The sequence below is a fragment of the Anas acuta genome, chromosome 1 (assembly GCF_963932015.1).
Source record: "Anas acuta chromosome 1, bAnaAcu1.1, whole genome shotgun sequence".
Lineage (NCBI taxonomy): Eukaryota > Metazoa > Chordata > Aves > Anseriformes > Anatidae > Anas > Anas acuta.
Window position 1 is genome coordinate 121,055,875 of NC_088979.1, and position 19,775 is coordinate 121,075,649.

At 43.7% G+C, this 19,775-nt stretch overlaps 1 protein-coding gene across 2 annotated transcripts in view; it reads right to left on the reverse strand.

Annotated features, from left to right (window-relative positions):
* GSK3B (glycogen synthase kinase 3 beta) overlaps window positions 1–19,775 on the reverse strand; it is a 131,579-nt gene that overhangs the window by 67,032 nt on the left and 44,772 nt on the right. For both annotated transcript variants that reach the window (XM_068698127.1, XM_068698137.1), the window contains exon 2: window positions 16,421–16,614. In XM_068698127.1, the coding sequence (XP_068554228.1) occupies window positions 16,421–16,614 (194 nt within the window). The remainder of the gene's footprint in view (window positions 1–16,420; window positions 16,615–19,775) is intronic.

A 19,775-nucleotide genomic window follows, 5' to 3' on the forward strand; every position in this document is an offset into this window, starting at 1 on the left:
TGTTTTTTTTTATTTTATTTTTTTGGGAACAGGTAAGTGCTGCCTCCAGTGTTTACTTGTCCTTTGTCTCAGACTATTTCTACACAGCAGAAGATGCCTGATAGGAGAAGCGATTAGGGGTTTTAAGCTTCAACCCAAATGAAAGTTTCTGACTCCCTAAGAACTTGGAGGAAGCATCCAAACCCAAGGACGCAAGAACGGGAAGCAAGGGGTGAAGACCGAGCTGTGAGCAGAGAGGGAGTTTAACTGGTGAGTGGAATTAGCTGCCTTCAGATGATTATTTGCCAAGCAGAATTAAATCTTTCAGAAGCGCGAGTCTTAATAATGAGCTCCCAGATGACCGAGCTTTGGAAAGGTTAACCACTCGCCGCTCAACTCAAAGGGAGACTGGGCAGCTCCTCCTCCGGGGGGAAACCAGGTCACCGCTCCAGCACTGAACCTAAAACAGGGACTTAAGAGCCTGTGCCTCACACACATACACAGAACAGCTCTTCTCCCAAACTCCTGGAGGGTTCCCCAGCTCCTCGTTTGGTAAATTTGTCATCAGCAAGCCCCGGCACTTGTTACTGCTATATTTTAAACCTCCACCCGTGAGTATCAGGTCTGAGATAAGCGTGCCTAAGATAGTACACACCCTACCAAATCTTAGATAGCAGCAATGTGTATATAAGACCATTTCAAAACTGGTTCTTCATAGTTTTATATACAAAAGCAATTCAAGCTTCCTCAAATATGTATTTTTCATCCTAAACAGCAGCAGCACATTCCTCCTGTAGCTGTGAAACAATTCCATGGGTTGACCTTTTGCTGGATGCGAGAGATCTATCACGTCAAAGAGAAAGCCAACTATGTCAAAGTACAAATCCACTACAAGCTCCTAGACAAGTTAGCGTTCATGTTTGGTAAAAATGGGTTATCAGATTTCTGGCTTTGGATTTTTTTTCCCCTGAGTCAGCACTAGCGCCCTTCCAGCTGTCGCATTTTTCAAGAAATCATTTCCTTAGGTGAAAGGGCAGCGCGGCACCGAAATGCAAATATTAGGAAACCTTCGCATTCACTTCTAGTCTAAATTCCCCAAAAGAGGCAGTACGGAGAAGAGGAATAGCTTTTGGTGACTACTTGCATAGCAAAGCGTGCTTTTTATAAGAAGAGTTAGAAGTGCCAGAGGTAGATTCGCCACTGTGCACTACACAGAAAGCAAGGAGCAGGTAGAAATGCTTTGCCCCATCGCTCCCAACGTGGAGCAGCACGCTTCCTACACCATCACCCGATAGGAACCCAAGTTCAAGATCCCCCAAGGGCCAGGTCCAGGGAGCCGGAGCAACAAAGGCAGGAAGTCGATCGGCTCGGCTGCTTCCTTTCCTCCTGAGCGTGAGGAGGAGGCTCCGAATTTAAGCCTGCCCCGGGGCGAGTGTCACAAGCCATGTCTGAGCGGGGTGTTGCAAGGGCCGGGCAGCCTACAGGCCCTGATTCACGGCCGGCAGCCGCTCCGGCTCCCCACGCCCAGGTCCCTGCCCTGCGGCCAGGCCGGGGAGCGCGCGGCGCGTCAGACGCCGCCTGACTCACCAGCTCCACGCTTCCCACACGGCGAGCTCGGTGCTGACAGCGGGCTGCAAGCTGTGGCAGGGCAGGAGACAAGCCCCAGGCTCATCCCACCTGCTGGGCCTTCATCTCCTGGTCTGTCAGACCTCCGCTGGCTGGCCTCGCTGATAAGAGGCTAAGGAAACAAAGACAACCTGGGCACCACATCAACACCATCTAACAGATCTGATGCTTCCAAGGAAGACTCAAAGAAGTAGTTCCCAGTCACCTGGGACCCAAAAATCTGAAGGCACAGATGTTTAACTTCCCATACGAAGCCTGTTAGCTATTTTCAAAAATGTATTTGCGAAGCACGGAGCCTCAGTAACGTTGTGACGTTGTGCAGTGGTCAGTCACATCAATCACGTAGGGAAGTGTTTCCTGAACCGCCTGCCACCTTTTCAATGGACAACGCATCCTCTCATGTTTATCCTACAACGTAAGAGGAGATTCTCATGAGGTAACTTCACAAAAAAATTCGCTGCTATCACCGGTGCAAGTTGCAAAACCCTGCACTGACCTTGCTGCCATGTACTTCCCACTCTAAGATCTCATTTTCCATTGTTCAGGAGACAATCATTCATGGTTTTTGTTTCTCATGTCAACCTTCTCAGGGAAATTAGAAGCATGTTCTACCTTTACAGTCCCTATTAGTAACAATTCTTACAAACATTTAAGAGACAGCTTTCTCCTTCCAAAATTTGTGGCATGGAAATGCCTCTCCCCGGCTCTGCAAATGTTACTTTTACCCAATTTATCAGAGGCCTACAAAACACTGCTAAGAGAGAGCTTAGCAGTTCCTTCTCTGCCAAATGCTGATGGCCAAAGCCTTGTTGCTCCTGATAACCCACCAACCACAAGGCACAAGAGAAGTTAACACCACTCCTTTTGATATTGTATTGCACCACCTCATCCCAACCCTTACGCATACACGTGATCTGGCCTCTGCTAGGTGACTGCCTGAAGGTCTCCCACGTAGAAACGACGTGCTGTGGGGATGAGCTGGTGCTGGGTAAGGAGAGGAGGCTCATCTTTCAGACCCTTGCCTCACTGGTTACAGAAGGGAAAAGCTCTGTGATGACTAAGTCAGTGAACTGCAGGAACAGCAAGGAAGGTCTTCTCTCAGTCTTGGCACTTCATAATGCTGCATTGTTAAAAATTCACTTGGATTTACCTGTAGCATACAGAACAACCCACACAAAGGTGTTTTTCCAGGAAGCCACAGCGTATGTTTTACTCTGCCCAGTTCCGTATTCTGAAGCACTGAACGATCAAATGTACGTGAGAGAGATCGATAGAAGCACAGACGTTTACACCTACTCCAAAAAGCCAAAATCATCCTGCATCCATTACACAAACAGAAGGGAAAAAAATCCCATTGATCATATTTTAGCTATCACATCAGGAAATTGAACATGAGACAACCAAGACAGACAGGGCACCTGTCCTGGCCCGAGATACCTTGCAAACACCACAGGTAACAATATTAGACTGGCTTGTCTAGGCACGGCAAACGTCCCCGCCACGCTACACATTTCTCATCAGCTGCCCTACTCATGTTCCTTAACCTTGAACTTTTTATTTGCTCAAAATTCGCAGTCAGATAGAAAACACACAGTTTTGAGTAAGTGGAAAAAGTCATGAAGTATTTCTGCACTGTATTCAAAAAGCTAGATATACTCAGAGGTACAAGGAGCGTGGAGCTTGGTGACATCCAGCAGCAAAACAAGCCAGGCCCACTGCTTCTCTCAGATTAAGTTTCTGACGCAAAAACCTGAAAAAACTACCAAGCATCTCCTGATCACTTGTGATAGCTTCCAGTGAAACCAACAGTCTTTTAAGGACTGTTATATGCCAGCTGCAAGATCACAACGCTCCAACGAGGGAGGGAATCCAACAGTGATTCACTCTACAGGGAAGTCCTTCCTGTCTTAGCAATCCTATGGTACACCTAAGCATGACAAAACTCATTCAAAAAGAGGATGACTGGAAAGGGTAAACACAAAGTTCTTCAGCTACCAGCTACGATTACAGGAAGCACTGAAGATAATCAAAAAATAGCGATGTTCAGTTCCAAATGCAATAGTGCAGCTCCATATCTCCATGCTAAAACTTTATCCTTCAAGACAAATTCTCTGCTTGACACGTTACCCTTCAGTATCGGGGCAGTAAAGAGATGTTTGATTAGTATCAGCAAAATTCACTCTGGACCTGTTGAAGCAGGTCCAGAGGAGGGCCACGAGGATGCTCAGAGGGCTGGAGCACCTCTCCTATGAAGACAGGCTGAGAGAGCTGGTGGTGTTCAGCCTGAAGAAGAGAAGGGTCTGAGGAGACCTCACTGCAGCCTTTCAGTACTTCAGGGGGGCTTATAAAAAAGATAGGGAGCAACTTTTTACTTGGGCAGGTAATGATAGATAAGGTGGAATAGTTTTAAACTAAAAAAGGGGAGATGTAGATTGGATGTTAGGAAGAATTCTTTACTATGAGGGTGGTGAGGCACTGGAAGAGGCCGCCCCTTAAAACTAGAGTGTGGGTGTTACTCAATCACTGTATGAGAAATCACAAAAAAGGCACTGACTTCCATCTGCATCAGTACCTCCCACAAGCTACGTGGCATGGGCAAGTCTTTACTTGATCTAGAAAGCACTGTGCAGGTTTCCAAGGCAGTACAGACCAATGGGGATGTGCACAAGTTACAACACTTTCCTGAAAACCAGCTGTCTTCAAAGCCAGCCTGAAACACCTACCTGGGTAAAGCCATGGGACCTGCACGAGCCCATCTCTTGCACTATCCTCCTCTTCCTAGGCTCAGGAAGATAACTTTATCCAGTGATAACGAAGCAGGGCTGCCACACAGAAAGGCGAACCTAGTATGTATGGAGATGGGCCCTATGCTGCTCCTGAGAAGCTGAAATTTCTCCTGAATTACTTCCACTGGGCAAGAGAAAAGCTTATACAAGTTGATACAAGTGCTCCCCTATCCACTCCTGTACCAAACGCTTTCTATTGACAGTTTTATGAGCTAGAAAAATTAAACTTGCTCCATAATGTTTTATGCGTATTCTCCTGGAAGATTTTAAAATACAGTTCTGAGGGTTTTGAAAAATTACAGAATTGGCCTCCAAAAAATAACTACAATCCAATGTAAACATCACTTGTCTCAAAGTCCCTCTAAGATTTTGTTTTATCGTATTTCATGAACTATTTATAATTGTGTGTTAAAAGTGAGGAAGATATGAAACCCCCTTGCCCAGTAAGCAAGGATTTAATCCATTTTTAAGGAACTGAAGTTATCTTCTACTTGACAATACCTTATGTCATAGGCGCTGCAGCTGCTAGAAGTTGGTGCTCAAGCATGAGCATGCTCTGGAAGAGTCTCTTGGTTATCAGAAGCAAAGAGACCAAAGATCAAGTGCCAGCAACTTCAACTGCCTAGAGGTTGCCTCTAGATTGACAGTCACGGGAGCAAGGTTTGCAATATAGTTCTTCACAGCCAGAGCAGAGAACTTTGCTGCTAAAAGCTGTCTCAGGATAGCCCCTCTTGATAGCAGCATTAGGCAGCAACATGCTCACTACAGATGAAAAGAAACACTATCAGCTGTCTCATTGAAGCAGGACCATGCCTAAGGTTTGCTTCTTCACCCCATCCCTGCACACTGAACTTTTCCACGTTTGTTTAAAACCAAGCTCCAGGCAAAATAGAGCCCTAAGACTCTTCAGTAAAAGCTGCTTTGCTCTGAAGATGTGGCACTACCTATTTACGTGGACAAGACAGCACTGCTCCCAACACACGCTAGTGTTTGCAGCACACAAGGTCGGATAAGGGCGCAGCCACCATATTGTGCATTACGATTTTTGGGACAATCTAATTCAAATAAACCTTGAAGGTAAAATAAGCTTCCAATGGCTTAGGTGGACAACTGAATTCAGAGAGGTCTCACTTGAACTTAATTCCCCGTGAAAGCACATAATCTACTCACCAAGTCACCTACGGATTCATTACCTGTACGAAGATCCATGTGGACAAGCCAGTAGGACAGGATGCCACAGCTCAGCACTCCACCAGGAAGGGCCTTTCTACACTGCCTGCACCCAGCACAGTGCACGCGTGCTGGGGACGGGATGTTCTCAACAGCAAGGCGGACCCTTTCCCAGAGATACTCATCAGGTGAACCCAAAGCAAGAGTCCTTGCACTGCTTATCCTTCCTGTTAATTGATGGCCTTCGTGCTGCCACAAAAAAAATTGCTCAACGAGTCCACAGAGCCTGTTGGGCCTCCGACACTCCAGGCAACCCTCAGCTTGCCCTAGTTTTCCTGTATCTCATACTATTTTCTTGTCCTACTAGATCTGTTAGCCCTGTGTGCAAGCAGCTAACCTTTATGCCTGTTATGCACTGTTACAGATGCAGAGTCATTGCCTATGAGGAAATCAATCATATTATCTGCAAACCGCGTCCTTTTCTGCCCTTTCCCAAGTTATGTTGACTTTTCAGAAAAAAAAAGAAAAAAGCATGCATTGTACCAAGTCCTTGACTATTTGCTCTGGCTCTTCAAATGCTGACTCCAATCACCTACTGTGGTTTCTAGCGCTCTGGGGAAAGCGCATTTTTATTTCTTGTGCTCTCATGCTGTTGCTTTCTGCAGGTACCTAAATGACAAGTGAGGAGCGTTAATACCCCTCGTGTAATCAAGGAAGCCCCAGGTCTCTCAGAAATGTAATTCTAGTACAGTTTACTGTGATGTTGCACTGACAGAAGAATCTAACCTAAAAAATAAAGCACGTATATATATGTATATAGAATCTGTAGGTTAAAAATGTATAATGTCATTGCCTTAACTACAAATTATCAGCTCTTACCACCTTGTAATTTTGTAACTCAGAATTGCTCACTATTTTAAAAAGTACGTCCAGCAGAGCACCGCAAAGGAAAGCAGTAAGTATTTGTCCTTAGGAATTGTTCAGAAATTTGGGCTCACCTCAGATTCCCTGCTCTACATCCTGTTGCTCCCGGTCAGACTCGATCTGAAATGTGCTCACACAGTTGCTCAAGGTCAGAAAGGAGAAACAAGTACATCCATGCACAACATTGAACCGAATCCTCCTACCAATACTTAGCCCACGCAGTAGGTTTTGGAGCAGCAAACTTTCCTGTGCCAATTTCCATGCTTGCACACTTGGTTCTTACTAACCTTCATTTACAATCAGTCACCATGCTTACACTATTACAGCTGTCTCGTATAAATGAGGTGCCTGTTTTTGAGTCCAAAAAACTTGGTACAGTCTTTATGAGTCAGTTTTCTGGTGACATTACACTCAAATGAATGCACAAGGGCAAGCGAGCTCGGTCTGATGAACAGATCCTCAGACGTATCTTCAAATGAGTAAACACAGAAGCAGATGGATCTTAAAAAGACATCGAGTCAGATAGTCTGTCCTTCTCAATTGGAGAAATTTAGAGGGGGAAAAAAAGGGAAGGGAAGTACAATCTAGCTCTCTGACATCAGAGTGCCTCTCAAATTAAAAAATCAAAATCAGATCCAGCTGTTCTTTTACATATGCATTGTTATGCTGCAGTGACTCAGCCGGGCTGTTTGTATTTTGACTGGTGAGCTGAGTACTCAGCACCCTAATCACCAGGCCCGGGCTTTCAAAGGAACATCACAAACCAAGAGGTGGAATGAACACCTTTGTTGGGTCTGTAACAATTAGGCTGGGCTTCAAATTTTAGAAGAATTAGGGAATACAGATGTCTATAGCCCGGGTATTTGCATCATGACACATATAGGAGCCTTGGTTACTCATCCCAGTTCACTCTTCCAGGCTCCACAAACAAAAACCCACCCTGAAGAAAGGAGACTGAGTTCTACTTAGTTAAGGGTTTGTAACGTGCATTTAAAAATATGATACACCACACCTCGAATCTCACTCCGAAGAAGCAGAACTGGATTTTGAGTGGGAACCTTCCTTTCACCTGCCCAAAAACCAGTATGAATTCATGACCACGTCTTTACTGGCATCACTCCTTGTATTTTAAAACAAGCATCAATGCAACACAAAAGCATCAATAAATAGGATTTTCCTTAGTGGAGTACGTTTCTCATCATCTTTCCACGAGTTATTTCTTATTTGGGGTTACTACATGATCCTAATCTTACAAAAGTCCTTCAAATAAAATTCAGACCCAGCTTAACTTCCTGCAATAGATCATACAGAAGTCAAGGCCATCCAACAAAACCTCATTGTCTCTCTCATCCTTAAATTTAGCCTTGGACTTGCCAAACTTCCCTGCACAATGCCGACAGAAAACATGCAGGAATGACCTCAGAAGGACATAAAACTTTCCTCAAAAAAGCACTACGTAAAATAGCAGAAAAGTGATTCCTTGTATCACGCAGCCTAAAAATAAGTCTGTTTGTCACTCACATCTCATCTTCTCAGTCGTACCCAGGAACAGGAAGCATCCAAGTCACAGGAAAAACTGGCAGTGTTGCTAATTCCAGAATATGCCCTACAGAGTCTGAAGCGCCTCTGTCTCTGCATTACAGAGGCCTGACAAAACATTTTAAATAGCTTCCTTTCATTATTTTCTCGTGGCTTGGTGCTAACTTTTCAGAGCAGCAGTGGGCACTGCCTATTGCCTTTAGTAACTGGTGAGCATTTCCTTTGCTACAAGACCCCTAAAGCTTCTAAAGCTTCTTAGGGGGAGCACGTTGGTTTGCTCTAAAATGTCAGATCTACGCAAGAAAACAAAGTGGTAATCAAAAATTATTCAGATTTCCACGTTTCCTGAAACCCTCCTCATTTTATCGGCTGAATTTGAGTTATCCCTCTTCAAGGAGGGACCTAGGGATAAAAGACAGCTCATTTACAAGGTTTTAAGTACAAGCCGAATGTGCTGAGCTAGCAGATAGTGCTAGGGGTTGTAGCTCAGAGGCCTGGGAGCTCCATGCACAAGAAGGTCTGTCCCATTTCCTTACTTGAGGAAACCTCCACTGGGTCTCTTCAGAAGAGGTGGGTCTCTTCTGTCCTTCCTGTCTCAACGTTTCATCAGTTTTTACTCCCTTTTACCCCATAAAGTGAACGATTAGCACAGTAGAATACTGGAACAAGTAAGTACTGGGTTTAAAAGGGATGATTTGCTGCAGCCTGAGCTAGTAGCCTGGTATTTTAAAAGGTAAAAATCTGTATTCATTGGAGAAAAAAAAAAAGACAACATACTCCAATCACACCTTAAGAAGGGCACATTGCACCAAAGATAATCTAACCAAATAAGAATGGAAGTCAGCAAGTGAGAGCCACAGGTACGTAACACGGCTGGAGGTGGAAAGCGTTCAAGCTAAATCTTCTGCGACCATGCAATCTCACGCTGCGTGACTTCTGAAAGAGAATACACAATGGCACAATACAAAGCCTTGAAGTAACTGCATGCACCAAACATCTAAGCGGTCTCAAAAGCACCGTTTTGATCTCGACGAGGATCAGCTAATCCTCTATTTATATCCTACAAAATACTTTTCTTCTCAACTGGGAGACAGGTGTAGAAGGTTCCCCCTGGGACACCGTTTCCACCCCACGTCCGCGCTAATACCCGAGCTCTGCACAACAGCAGCGCTATCCAGCCCTCGGGAGCATTACGCATGCCTCCACCCCGCCTTGTTGTCTTAGCTGGAACGGCAAGGAGGAAAAAAAATAGCTCTGAATTTAGATGAAACCATGAGCAGCAGTGAATCACTCAACTTCAGAAGGAGAGGTGCAGAGTATTCATGGTGGTAGACCTGAAAGGCTATCACAGATCGTTTCCATACGCACACGGGAGAGACGTACGTATTTTACAACTGCTTTTGAACACCATTCTAGCACCCAAAACCTGGGGATTTATGAAGTCCCCTTTCACCTTGGCTACCTACAAACACGTGCCCTGAACAAGGCTCCCTGCTGGCAGAAGGTGGGACTTGGAAGAACACACCTTCAGGAGTCAAAAAAAGAATGAAAAACAGCTTATCCTTACTGCTTCCTTTTTTCCATACCACTCCTTCTCAGGCACTTAAGCAGCATGGTTGGAAAAGACAAAGTGTCTTGCAGAATGGAATTTAAAGTGACCGAGATCGGGCATTTTGAAGCATCTTTAAGTTCAGCCACATAGCTACGGTATGCTGTCAGTCCGTGGCAGGGTTACAGCTATTTCTGAGCTTGAAACTACACGTTTCCATACCTTAATGCGCTTGGAATTCTTTTAAACTTTAATCTCCACTCTCGGTCTCATGATTTCAGTGCAGCATCCTGACCACGGTATTTTTCGTCTTTTTTTAACCTCTCTGTCTCAAGGCAGTCTCCAGCTTAATTTAAGAATATATATATATATACATACATGTGTGTGTATAATATATAATGTATTTTATATATATAGAATACACACACGTATATGCACGCATGCATATATACACATTATACATACACTTCATAGAATATATATAATTTTATGGGATATATATTTCATGGAATATATATACATACATATATATATATATATATTTAATGAACAACAGACTTATAAACCTACTTCCTTTGTTAGACACAGGAGACAATAAAAACCCCACAATCATAACTACAGCAGCTACATAAAGTATCTGGACCATGAGGTAAAAGACTTTATAAAAAGCTAATATGTCTTAATGACCTTTTTTTGGTCAGCATATACACAAAGGACACAGATAGGTTTACATTTGATCTGAAGATATGGAATAGGTGTGGAAGAGAGGGTAGAAAGCTGACCTTAAATGACTATCTCATTTTAAATCATGCCTTTGGCCCTAGTCTCAGGAACGACACAGGAAAAATTGTGGAAATAGAAAAGCTCAAAATCCAAAATAAATGCAGGGTACGAACTGCAGGGTATATCCACAGAGATGCTTCATGCTAGCACCCATAAAGTGGGGGGAAGAAAACCACCACCACCTATCCTTTGAGGGTTGACTCCTCCCTTCTCAAAGAACACATTCTCATGGCAGGTATCTTTCTCCTCGTGTGGGTTTCCACCTGAATACACATTTCTACATGGACACGCAACCACGTCTACAGATGAAGAACCCTTCCTTCTCTTCCGCCAGGGAAACTGCAGGTGGCTGATGCTGCCTTCCCAGAGCAGCAGTTTTCAGCCCAATAACTTGGCTAAGGAAGAAAACTGAAATCAGTGCCCTTCACACAAACTCCAATTCATCTCCATGCGCCAAACTCAACACCTATGTTGCTTTAACACCTACTACGCATCCAATTCATTTGCCAGATTAGAAAACACCTGTAGCAACAGTCCTAACACAACTACAAATAAATTTGATACAGACTTAAATACAACACCTACTGAAGGAGATGCTTCTGAGGCCTCTTAGGGCCACAAGAGCATCAGCTGGAACATCCCTGGCTGTACAAGGAGCAGCACACTTCTTACTTCAAAACTTGCCAAAGGCAGGGTACAAACTGATTCTTGCTTTTGTTAGCAACACTCGGTGTGTGTGAAAATTGGAAAATGGAATGAAATACAAAGTCGTGAGCGAGAGCTGAGATCCTATCCAGCCTCTTCAGTGCACTGTGAACAAGAAAGCAATGCAGAAAGTAATGCAACCACACTTACAGCCAAATAACAGAATCGGCTCAGATAAGCTAGCTTTCAAGAGCCAGATCCAGCGCTGCTGTAAGAAACGCTGTTATCTTGGTCAACATCTCTGTTCATCTGGCTAAAGCAAGCTGGACTACAGCTACAAATTTGGCCTCCATACAAGGGTTAAAGTACAGACTTGAAGAAACCCTCTGGAACTGAACACAGCCCTCCAGCTCTTCAGAACATGGGAAAACATCCTGAACACATGCCCAGGCATCTCTGATTCTGCAAATCCTATCTGATGGCCCCAGTCTTCAAGAGGGACTTCAAGCCTTCAGATGGGGATAGGAAGGGCTTGAGGGATAGTTTCGCAAAGGCTTCCAGTCAAGCTCAATTATCTTCCTTCTGCCAGTTTTACAGACGTTTGTAATATTAGCTAATGTCACAGGAAAATATTTTCAGCCTTCCTTCCCCCCTTGTGGTACAAACAGAAGACATCACGTTGAAGTAGTCAGGAGAGTGAACTGTTGTTCACAGTGCTCTTTCCAGCTACTTAACAACAAAATTAAGGCATCCATTTAGAAGTGCCACCTCCATAATGGTCTTAGGAACAGTGATTCATTATCCCTCAGATCTTCAAAGTAGCTAAGATGTGCACGTCCTCAAAGACTTAGAAGAAAGGTGTTTAAATGTTATTATTTTTCATCACCATGTCTTCCCTTGGTGACTTTTCATCACATGGATGCTTCCAACTTAAACTGGGAAGGTCTTTGGAAATGAGATTGTGTAAATTAAAAAAAATACTCTGTTGAGAGAAGGCCTTCAGATTAACGTTTAAATATTCAGCAGTCTTTAGATGGAGAAATGGGAGTGCTAGACTGGCTCACACACAAATTAACACACAAAAAAGAAAAGCACCACCTTTAATTCCGTGGAAACCTAGGCACATGACAAGAGGTCACTGAGAAAAATGATCACGAGGACACCAGAGCAGGTCCAACCTCTACGTTGTGTTTGTTGTGTTTTACCCTAATTTGAGAGCTAAAGAACTGACTGAAGATGAAGACAGTGTCCATTCTACAACTTGTGATCACGTCCCTGTTCCTAGAAAGGCATGAAGTACTTCACCCTAACACCGTGTGCTGGAAAGGGTCAGCAGCTCTGGCACATACAGATGAAGCAAGTCAGAGTCCTACATGGTATCTCAAGTTTCAGCAGCAGAGATGGCTTCTCTTCAGCTATACATTTCATATTCTCATGGCAGAGCTGCAATACATAGGAGCAGGACTTGCTAAAATATTAAAAAGGGAAGATGCTTCGTGCATCCTGTCTGAACCTGACTGACAAAGGGTGACCAAACCTGCACTGAGAGATGATCTCTCGTCCTTTAAAACTTCCCAACTGGGTTTCCCAACGAGTATCAGGGAGCTGGCTGTCAAGCCCTCGTTCGTCAGCCTGTAGACAGGACTGTCTGCAGCCCAGCCTTACAGACCACAGAAAAGACTTGTTTTAACTCGATCAGATCACCGTGCACAACCCTTGTCAAGAGAAATCAACTGCATTAGCAGTGACCTCAGTAGACTGAGGCCCTCAGAAAATGCAGCATATTTTCCAACACACTGCTGCTATCTGCTGTATCTTAAACAGCCAAGGATAACGGAGAGCCAAGAAGTGAGCCAGGGAGGGTAGCCAGGAGGGGAACCAATTAAACTTGATTTGAAGCTGGACTCACAGCGGCCTGTTAACCACTGGGATCCTGAGAGCAAAAGATACAAATCTCATTAGTCAACAGGTCCGCATTTTTGTGCATGCACGTCTACAGAATGACATCCTCAACCACAAGCAGAAACACAAAACCTATTAAAAGTTGGATCAATGTTAGTTGTTTTTTTTTTTTTTTTTTTTTAATGTTTTAAACAGAAAAGTCTCCTCAGAAGTTAACACAACTTAAGAGCCTAAACACTTAGTCATTTTTAAACGGGAATTCTTCCTCGTGGTTTTACATTTTTCATGTGAGATGCTATGATCAAAGTTGCTGTAATTAAGTTAACACAAACAGTGGATACAGAGTGCTTTGAAAAATGATCTTTTTATACTTAGCAGCTTGATATATTTGAGGCCAGAACTGAACTAAAACTGTTTTTCTTTCAGAAGCATTTCAAACAGCTCACAGAAGTACACACATCCAGCAGAGAAAGAGAGAAACCAGAACCTCAACATATACTTATTTTTCCATCCTGCTGCTTTAGTGGGCTGCAAGACTCAGCTTAACGTTGAAATTTTACATAATTAACAAAAAAAACACACACGTAAACAGTCACAACATATATTATTCCCAAAGATGAAAAGAAGAAAGAGCACTGACTACTATTCAGTGGCTTTATCAACACAGGCCTTCATGTTTCAGGACTGACAGGGACCTAGTTTGATGTTCTCTCAACCTCTGGAAGAGCTGCCTATTTGAGAAATTCGGTCAGCTAAGCCAGAGGCAGATGTAGTTTGAGTGTTAGACCTAAGTAGTGACTTGAAAGGCTGCACTGCGTCAGTGGTTCTCGTACAGAATGTGGCTTTCTCTTACTGCAGACTTGAGGTCCATGCCCATGAAATGTGAAGCCCAACCTAGATTGTCTGAAAAGGTGAAGACAGTTCTTAATAATCCTGCATCACTTTGAGGGTGACAGTCTAGTACTAACACAGAAACTTGAAATCCAGATATGCAGAGTTTAGGTACTTATTCTCCATTAACAGGCAGATATTTCTAGCAGTTCGTACATCTATTCACAGAAATAGCAAAAATCAGACTAAGAACTTCCTATCTGTGCTAACACCTGCTGCTTTATTATTGACTTTTGTAGAAGTAAGAGTCAGTCGTTGCTCTCTCATCTTAAGAATATTCCAAAGAACACACCAACAAAAGCAGTGCAAGAAAATTTATGCTACCAGCTTTTTCCTCCCAAGCATCACAATTAGACTATGGCAGTTAAGGACCTGCAGGGAAGTGTGGATGAAAGCACTTGCAAAGATTACAAATAATTTAACTGCACCTGTCTTTATCAATGTTTTGTATGAAGACCTATTCTTACACATCTATAGCACTAGTCTATGAAAGACAGGACACAACATTAGAGCTGAGACCACAATGCGGGCCACCATGCCGAGGCACCAACAGCCCAGCCAAGGTGCACTCCACAACTGAATGGAAATGCTGGTCTGCTTCTAAGATGTGATCAAACCCCATGGGCACCAGGCATTCGCAGTTCCCTGGCAAAATATTTAGTCCAGCGTTTACAACCTAGATCAGATGTTCCCAAAGAGTAGCATACTCTGAAGTAATTGTACGCTATTCTTGATATAAGATACGCGTCTCCAGCTTCCAAATCTGTCCAGGCAGAGGCTTTCATCCAACCTGCAGGAATGCACACCTCCAGCCAACAGAACATGCACTTCCAGATCAGAATGTTAAAAAAAAAAAAAAGGGAGGACTACACTGATGAATGATGGGGAAAAACTAGGGAGCTGAAAGCAAAGGTACATGATGATGTACGGTTGGGCTAATATTCGAAACACGCCCTTTCTTCTTCCTAATCAATTCAAGAAACACTGCACAATAGTAAGACAGCAAAATATGAATCAACTACTAAAAGAAAACCAAAGACATTCATTTATAAATCTGTATTAGACATTAAAAAATCACAAGTTATTGATAATTAATGGGCAGAAACTAAAATGCTTGGCCAAATTATCTTTTTGACACCCTACACAACCTCAAAGTCCAGAGATTAAAAAAGCTGTAAAATCAAAGATTGTGGTCCAAAGCACTAGCTGGCATCCACCATGGCAAGGGAAATGTACTGGCCTTTTACCTAAAACCACACAATGGGAAGAGCTCAAGTAACTCCTTTAAGCATGACTAGGTTTAGAGCTTGGGTTATTCTTCAACCTCTTCCATTCCTATAAAATAATCTGCTCTCGCACCATGCTGCACACTTCCCCAGTACTAATTGCCTCTAACATATAAAAACAAGCCGGAAAGAAATCTGACAGATGTAAGAACAATGCAAGAACTTTACACACCTCTCTCAATTAGAAGTGAAACAATGCCGCATGATTAGGTTAATTTAAAAATAGCTTTCCTCTTCCACACTTTAGCTGATGTATTTGTGATATGCTGATGCCTGTGGTGGTGACAGCATCAATTTCAAGACTCCAGGAAGAGGCATACATTAGTTAATTCAAAACACATCAAAAGAATGATTTTGCTACCCAAACAGGGCACAAATTACAAACACAAACAGTGAAGCTAGCTGGGCATTAAATGTTATTAGAAAAATATACAAGAGAACTATGAAGGAGACAGTAAAAACGTCATCCACTAGCCTTCAGAAGTATTTATAAATTTTTTGCTGCTGTATACTTCTGTAGTCATGAAAGCTGTGTCCTCCAGATGCTAAAACCCGTGCCTTTGACTTCAGATGGTGAAACCAGTTACCTTTGCACAAGTTTATCTGCTGGCTACTTAGATATAAGGGAAAGCAGTTAAGCACACCAAACATCTACCAGGGGAGGTAACAGCAGCAATGAGGCTGCTAATGATCTTTAACTTTTATTTGGTTTAAGTATCACCCAGAGAGAGACTTTTTGGAAAACTACTTATTATTTAGAACAGATTTACTAGTCTGGAAGCTGTCACAACAGATCACATTTATCAATCAGATAACAAAGGGAAGTAACTCCCCTTGAGTCCAAAGTGCCCTCGGCTCAGTATTTGTTACCTTCTTGGTCTGCGGACTTCTTGGCTTACTCAAGTACAGCCTTCTACTTTAGAGATGCAACAACCAAGAACAAAGCCCAAAGGCTTCCATTCCTTCCAGCAGCTTAATTACTAATGACTGGAGAAGAGTCTAAGCTAGAAAAAAGTAAGTATAAGACAAGCTCTTCCCTTGTTTCCCCAGTTCATTGTCTAAAGAGCATAGGCTGCAACCAGGGAGCAGCACCACAGCATCAAATCAAGATTTTTAGCTTCCTGTTTTGCGCTAATGCAAATAATAACAGCAATGACTCACTGAATTTCAAGTTAAACTATATTCCTTTATCATAAACCATCTGTTTAATCTTTGGTCTTGGAAAATTTTGTGTTTATGTGCTCCAATGAAAACAAAAAAAATCAAAAAGATTGTCATCAAAGAAATGGAAAACAAGATAAGATTCGTGAAAAATATTCTGAAGTTATGCATATTCTTACCTTAAATCTTTTATCCTGCAGGACTTTCTTAATGGCCACAAGCTCTCCTGAATCACAGAGTTTGGCTTGATACACAACACCAAAAGATCCATTTCCAATCACCTTGGTGTCTGTGTAGCTAACTTCTTGTGGTCGGTCTGGACCTTGTCCAGGAGTTGCCACTACTGTAGTCACTTTGCTGCCATCTTTGTCTCCTGGGAAGCAAGAGATATGAAAATAATTAAAATACATTCATAAGAAAGATCCCCAATAAGAATGATACAGAAAAGGGTAAAGATTTAAATCAGCCTGTATATTTCAGTATCACAGAGGAAGAAAAAACTGTGAAAATATATAGAAAACACTGAGCATGTTTGGGGTTTTTTGACACACAGTTGCCAACAATTTTTCATTTAGGTCATTGTTAACAGAAATACTCCCTTCCAGATGCAAACAGCTCGGCAACAAAACGTGCTGCATGACCAGAACAAGGACTTATTTCTACATCTGATTAACACAAGTGGCGTCACACGCGGTGTTCTTCTTATTACCAGAACCAAGCATTCCCCCGTATTTTCCCGTAACTGAAGAAACAAAACTGCCTGTGCAGCCTGCAGAGCAGCAAAGGGATATTCCAGTGCACGCCTGGCAAGAAAAAAAAAGCCAGCAGCAGTGACAAAGTGTGCTACAAACCAACCCACGCGGAATGCTTCTGCTCGTGTGCATGCAGAAGCAAAGCCTTTGACAGGGCTCGGACACCCGAGGTGAAATGGGGGCTGGCCTCCTGCAGCCCTGCAGAAAAGAAGCCCTCTTGTTCAAAGTCTGGTTTTGTTTGCCATAGGACCAAGGTTTTAGCCATTTTGCAAGCGCACGCCGGTATTTATTGTCCCTTGGCTCCGATAGCTCAGGTTGCAGCTCAAATAGGGCTGCAAAGAGAAGCCAGAAGGAACCTGCTGATCCGCGGCAAGCATCCACCAACTCCGCGTAAACTGTGCTTGAGGTGCCCATCGCATCTGCTTATCAAGAAAGCTTCCTTCCGCGGCTTCCTCGGGGACTGTCTTCACTGCTCATGCCTTGAGAAAGAATTTTCTAATAGTAACCTGCATCACCTTCACTGCTGTCCCAGCACCGTGGGCAGCCAAAATTAGACACTGCAGGGGGAGCTTACCTGAGCTCTGCCCAGCGAGCTCCTACCTCCTCGCGTCCGACTTGCAACACGCTTGTTTGTACACCCCGGCACAATGTTTGCAGCTTTTGCAACGCCAAGAACCTGGCTGACTCCTGACCCCTTTGTGTGTTCAGCTCCTCTCCGCGGGGCCACCGCCTGCCCAATCCCCGTCCACTTTCCACTTCCACACCTGGTTGTTGCTCTTATCGGCAGCGAACGCTCTGCGCTTGCCCCAGCTGAACCTCAGCCAAGGTTTTCCTAACAGCGTGCTGCCAGCTTCAAACACAGGGTGACCACCCAGAGGAGATCCATTTAACTGTTCCTCAGCTCTGAGTTACCTTCCAGATCCTTGCAAACTGTTTGTTTTATGCATTTAACTGCTCCGTGAAGCAAGTACGCAAATTTCAGAGTCAGTAAAGCACATTACTGCAAAGGGTGACAACGACTTGCCAAGCGATGCACAGCAGGTATGGCCCTTCCCCCAGCAACACCCACAGGAAGGTGAGATGCGGATTTACATATTTGAAGAGGGAAAAAAGAGAAACAACAAAAAAAAAAGAAAAAAAGGGGGAGGGGAGGAAGAGGTGAACATCTGCCTAGAGAGGCGAATAAAGGGAACCAGAATAAAGCTGCATGGAAAATTCACCCTCCTCTTTGATAAGCGTAAGGAATACGTGGAATGAAGCCAGCAAGAGAAAGAACATTAAAATTCTTTTTTTTGTAAACAAGTTGGAAGTGCAATTCTGATAGCAGCCCTGCATTTTGTTTGCCTGGCTTTCTGTCATTAGCATTCTAACTCAGCACACGTAAATAGGTGACATCTGCTTTCCTGCAGCAATCCTCGTCATCTGAAAGGTAACCTCCCTGCTTCCTCACCTATTTTTTTCCAGCCTTGCTCACAAGGCCAGAGTTTTGGGTTTCCTGGTAATGAGGCTCATCCAAAAATCCCCAAAATCAGGCTTCTGGAGTCTTAGAGGTAGACCCAAACTTGTCTCTGGCCCAGACCTGAAGCGCTCAGTCTCAGAGCTGCTCGAAGGGCACTCTTCAGAGGTGGGAGCCACTTTGGGGTCTCCTCGACCAGAAGGGCAAACCCTGCATCTGAGGCCACGTCGGGTGGCTCTTCCCTACTTGGCACTGCTGCCACCGGGCCAGTATCTCCAGAGCTTCGGTGAGAAGTCAGTCAGGTTTAGTACATTTCCTTTAAGCACAAGGGAAAACAGCTCCTAACAAAACTTGAAGACATGAATTGGCTAAACCAAGAACTCCTTGGTTTCTTTGCCAGCATGTTACAGAGCATTAAGCCTCCCAGATGTTTCTCTCCATGTCCCACGTCCGACCAACATTTCTTGTCACCCCTTCCACCAAGAAACACCCTAAGGACTCCCAACAGCTTCCACCTCATGCCCCAGCAGATAGATGGGCACTGTCCAACACACAACTCTCACCGCCTTTGCTTGCAGGTCTACAACATGGACTTGAAAAACTAAAGAAAGGAAGGAAGGGAGGACCAAACAGCTAAATACTACACAGCTCTTCAAGCTCACATGAGAGCAGTCACTACTATTTGTCAAAAACAAGCTGACTTCTGATGCTGATGGCACTAACAGAGCAGATTGGTGTGACCGTACAACCACCATCTAAGAAAAGCACCTTTGTAACACCCAGGATAGAAGCACAAGTACGAACAGCTGTCGCTAGCACACTGTTATCTGCACTCAATACATCCAAACCCTTAAACCACTTCCCCGTGCTGTTCTCATGCTGCACATGTGAACATCAGCATTCAGCGGCGTTCTCGACAAAGAAGATAATCCCGAGGACTGATGCAACTGAAAACAAAATCCAGACGTTTTAATTCCCAAATGCTCTGATCTTTCCAGCTCACTTTCCATCTTCCAGCGCGTGATTACTAAACAGGACAAACCACAAGAATTAGGTGAAGTTAGTGGTTTGAGAGCAGGGAATACTAATCAGTTTCTGGGAAGAAAAGAAGATATTCCACTCACAAGACTACAGTTTATTAAAGCACCAGAGCAAGCTCTGTTTTCCACTCAGTAAAACTTTAGCATGGCTCAAGTCATCATTTAACCTAATGCCAATGCCACTTACCCTGTTCAAGAAGAGTATTAATCTCAAACAAAGCTGAGCACAGCTCCATGTCCTGTTCACACAAAGCACCGGTTAAACCAAAATGAGTTTGGATCAGTG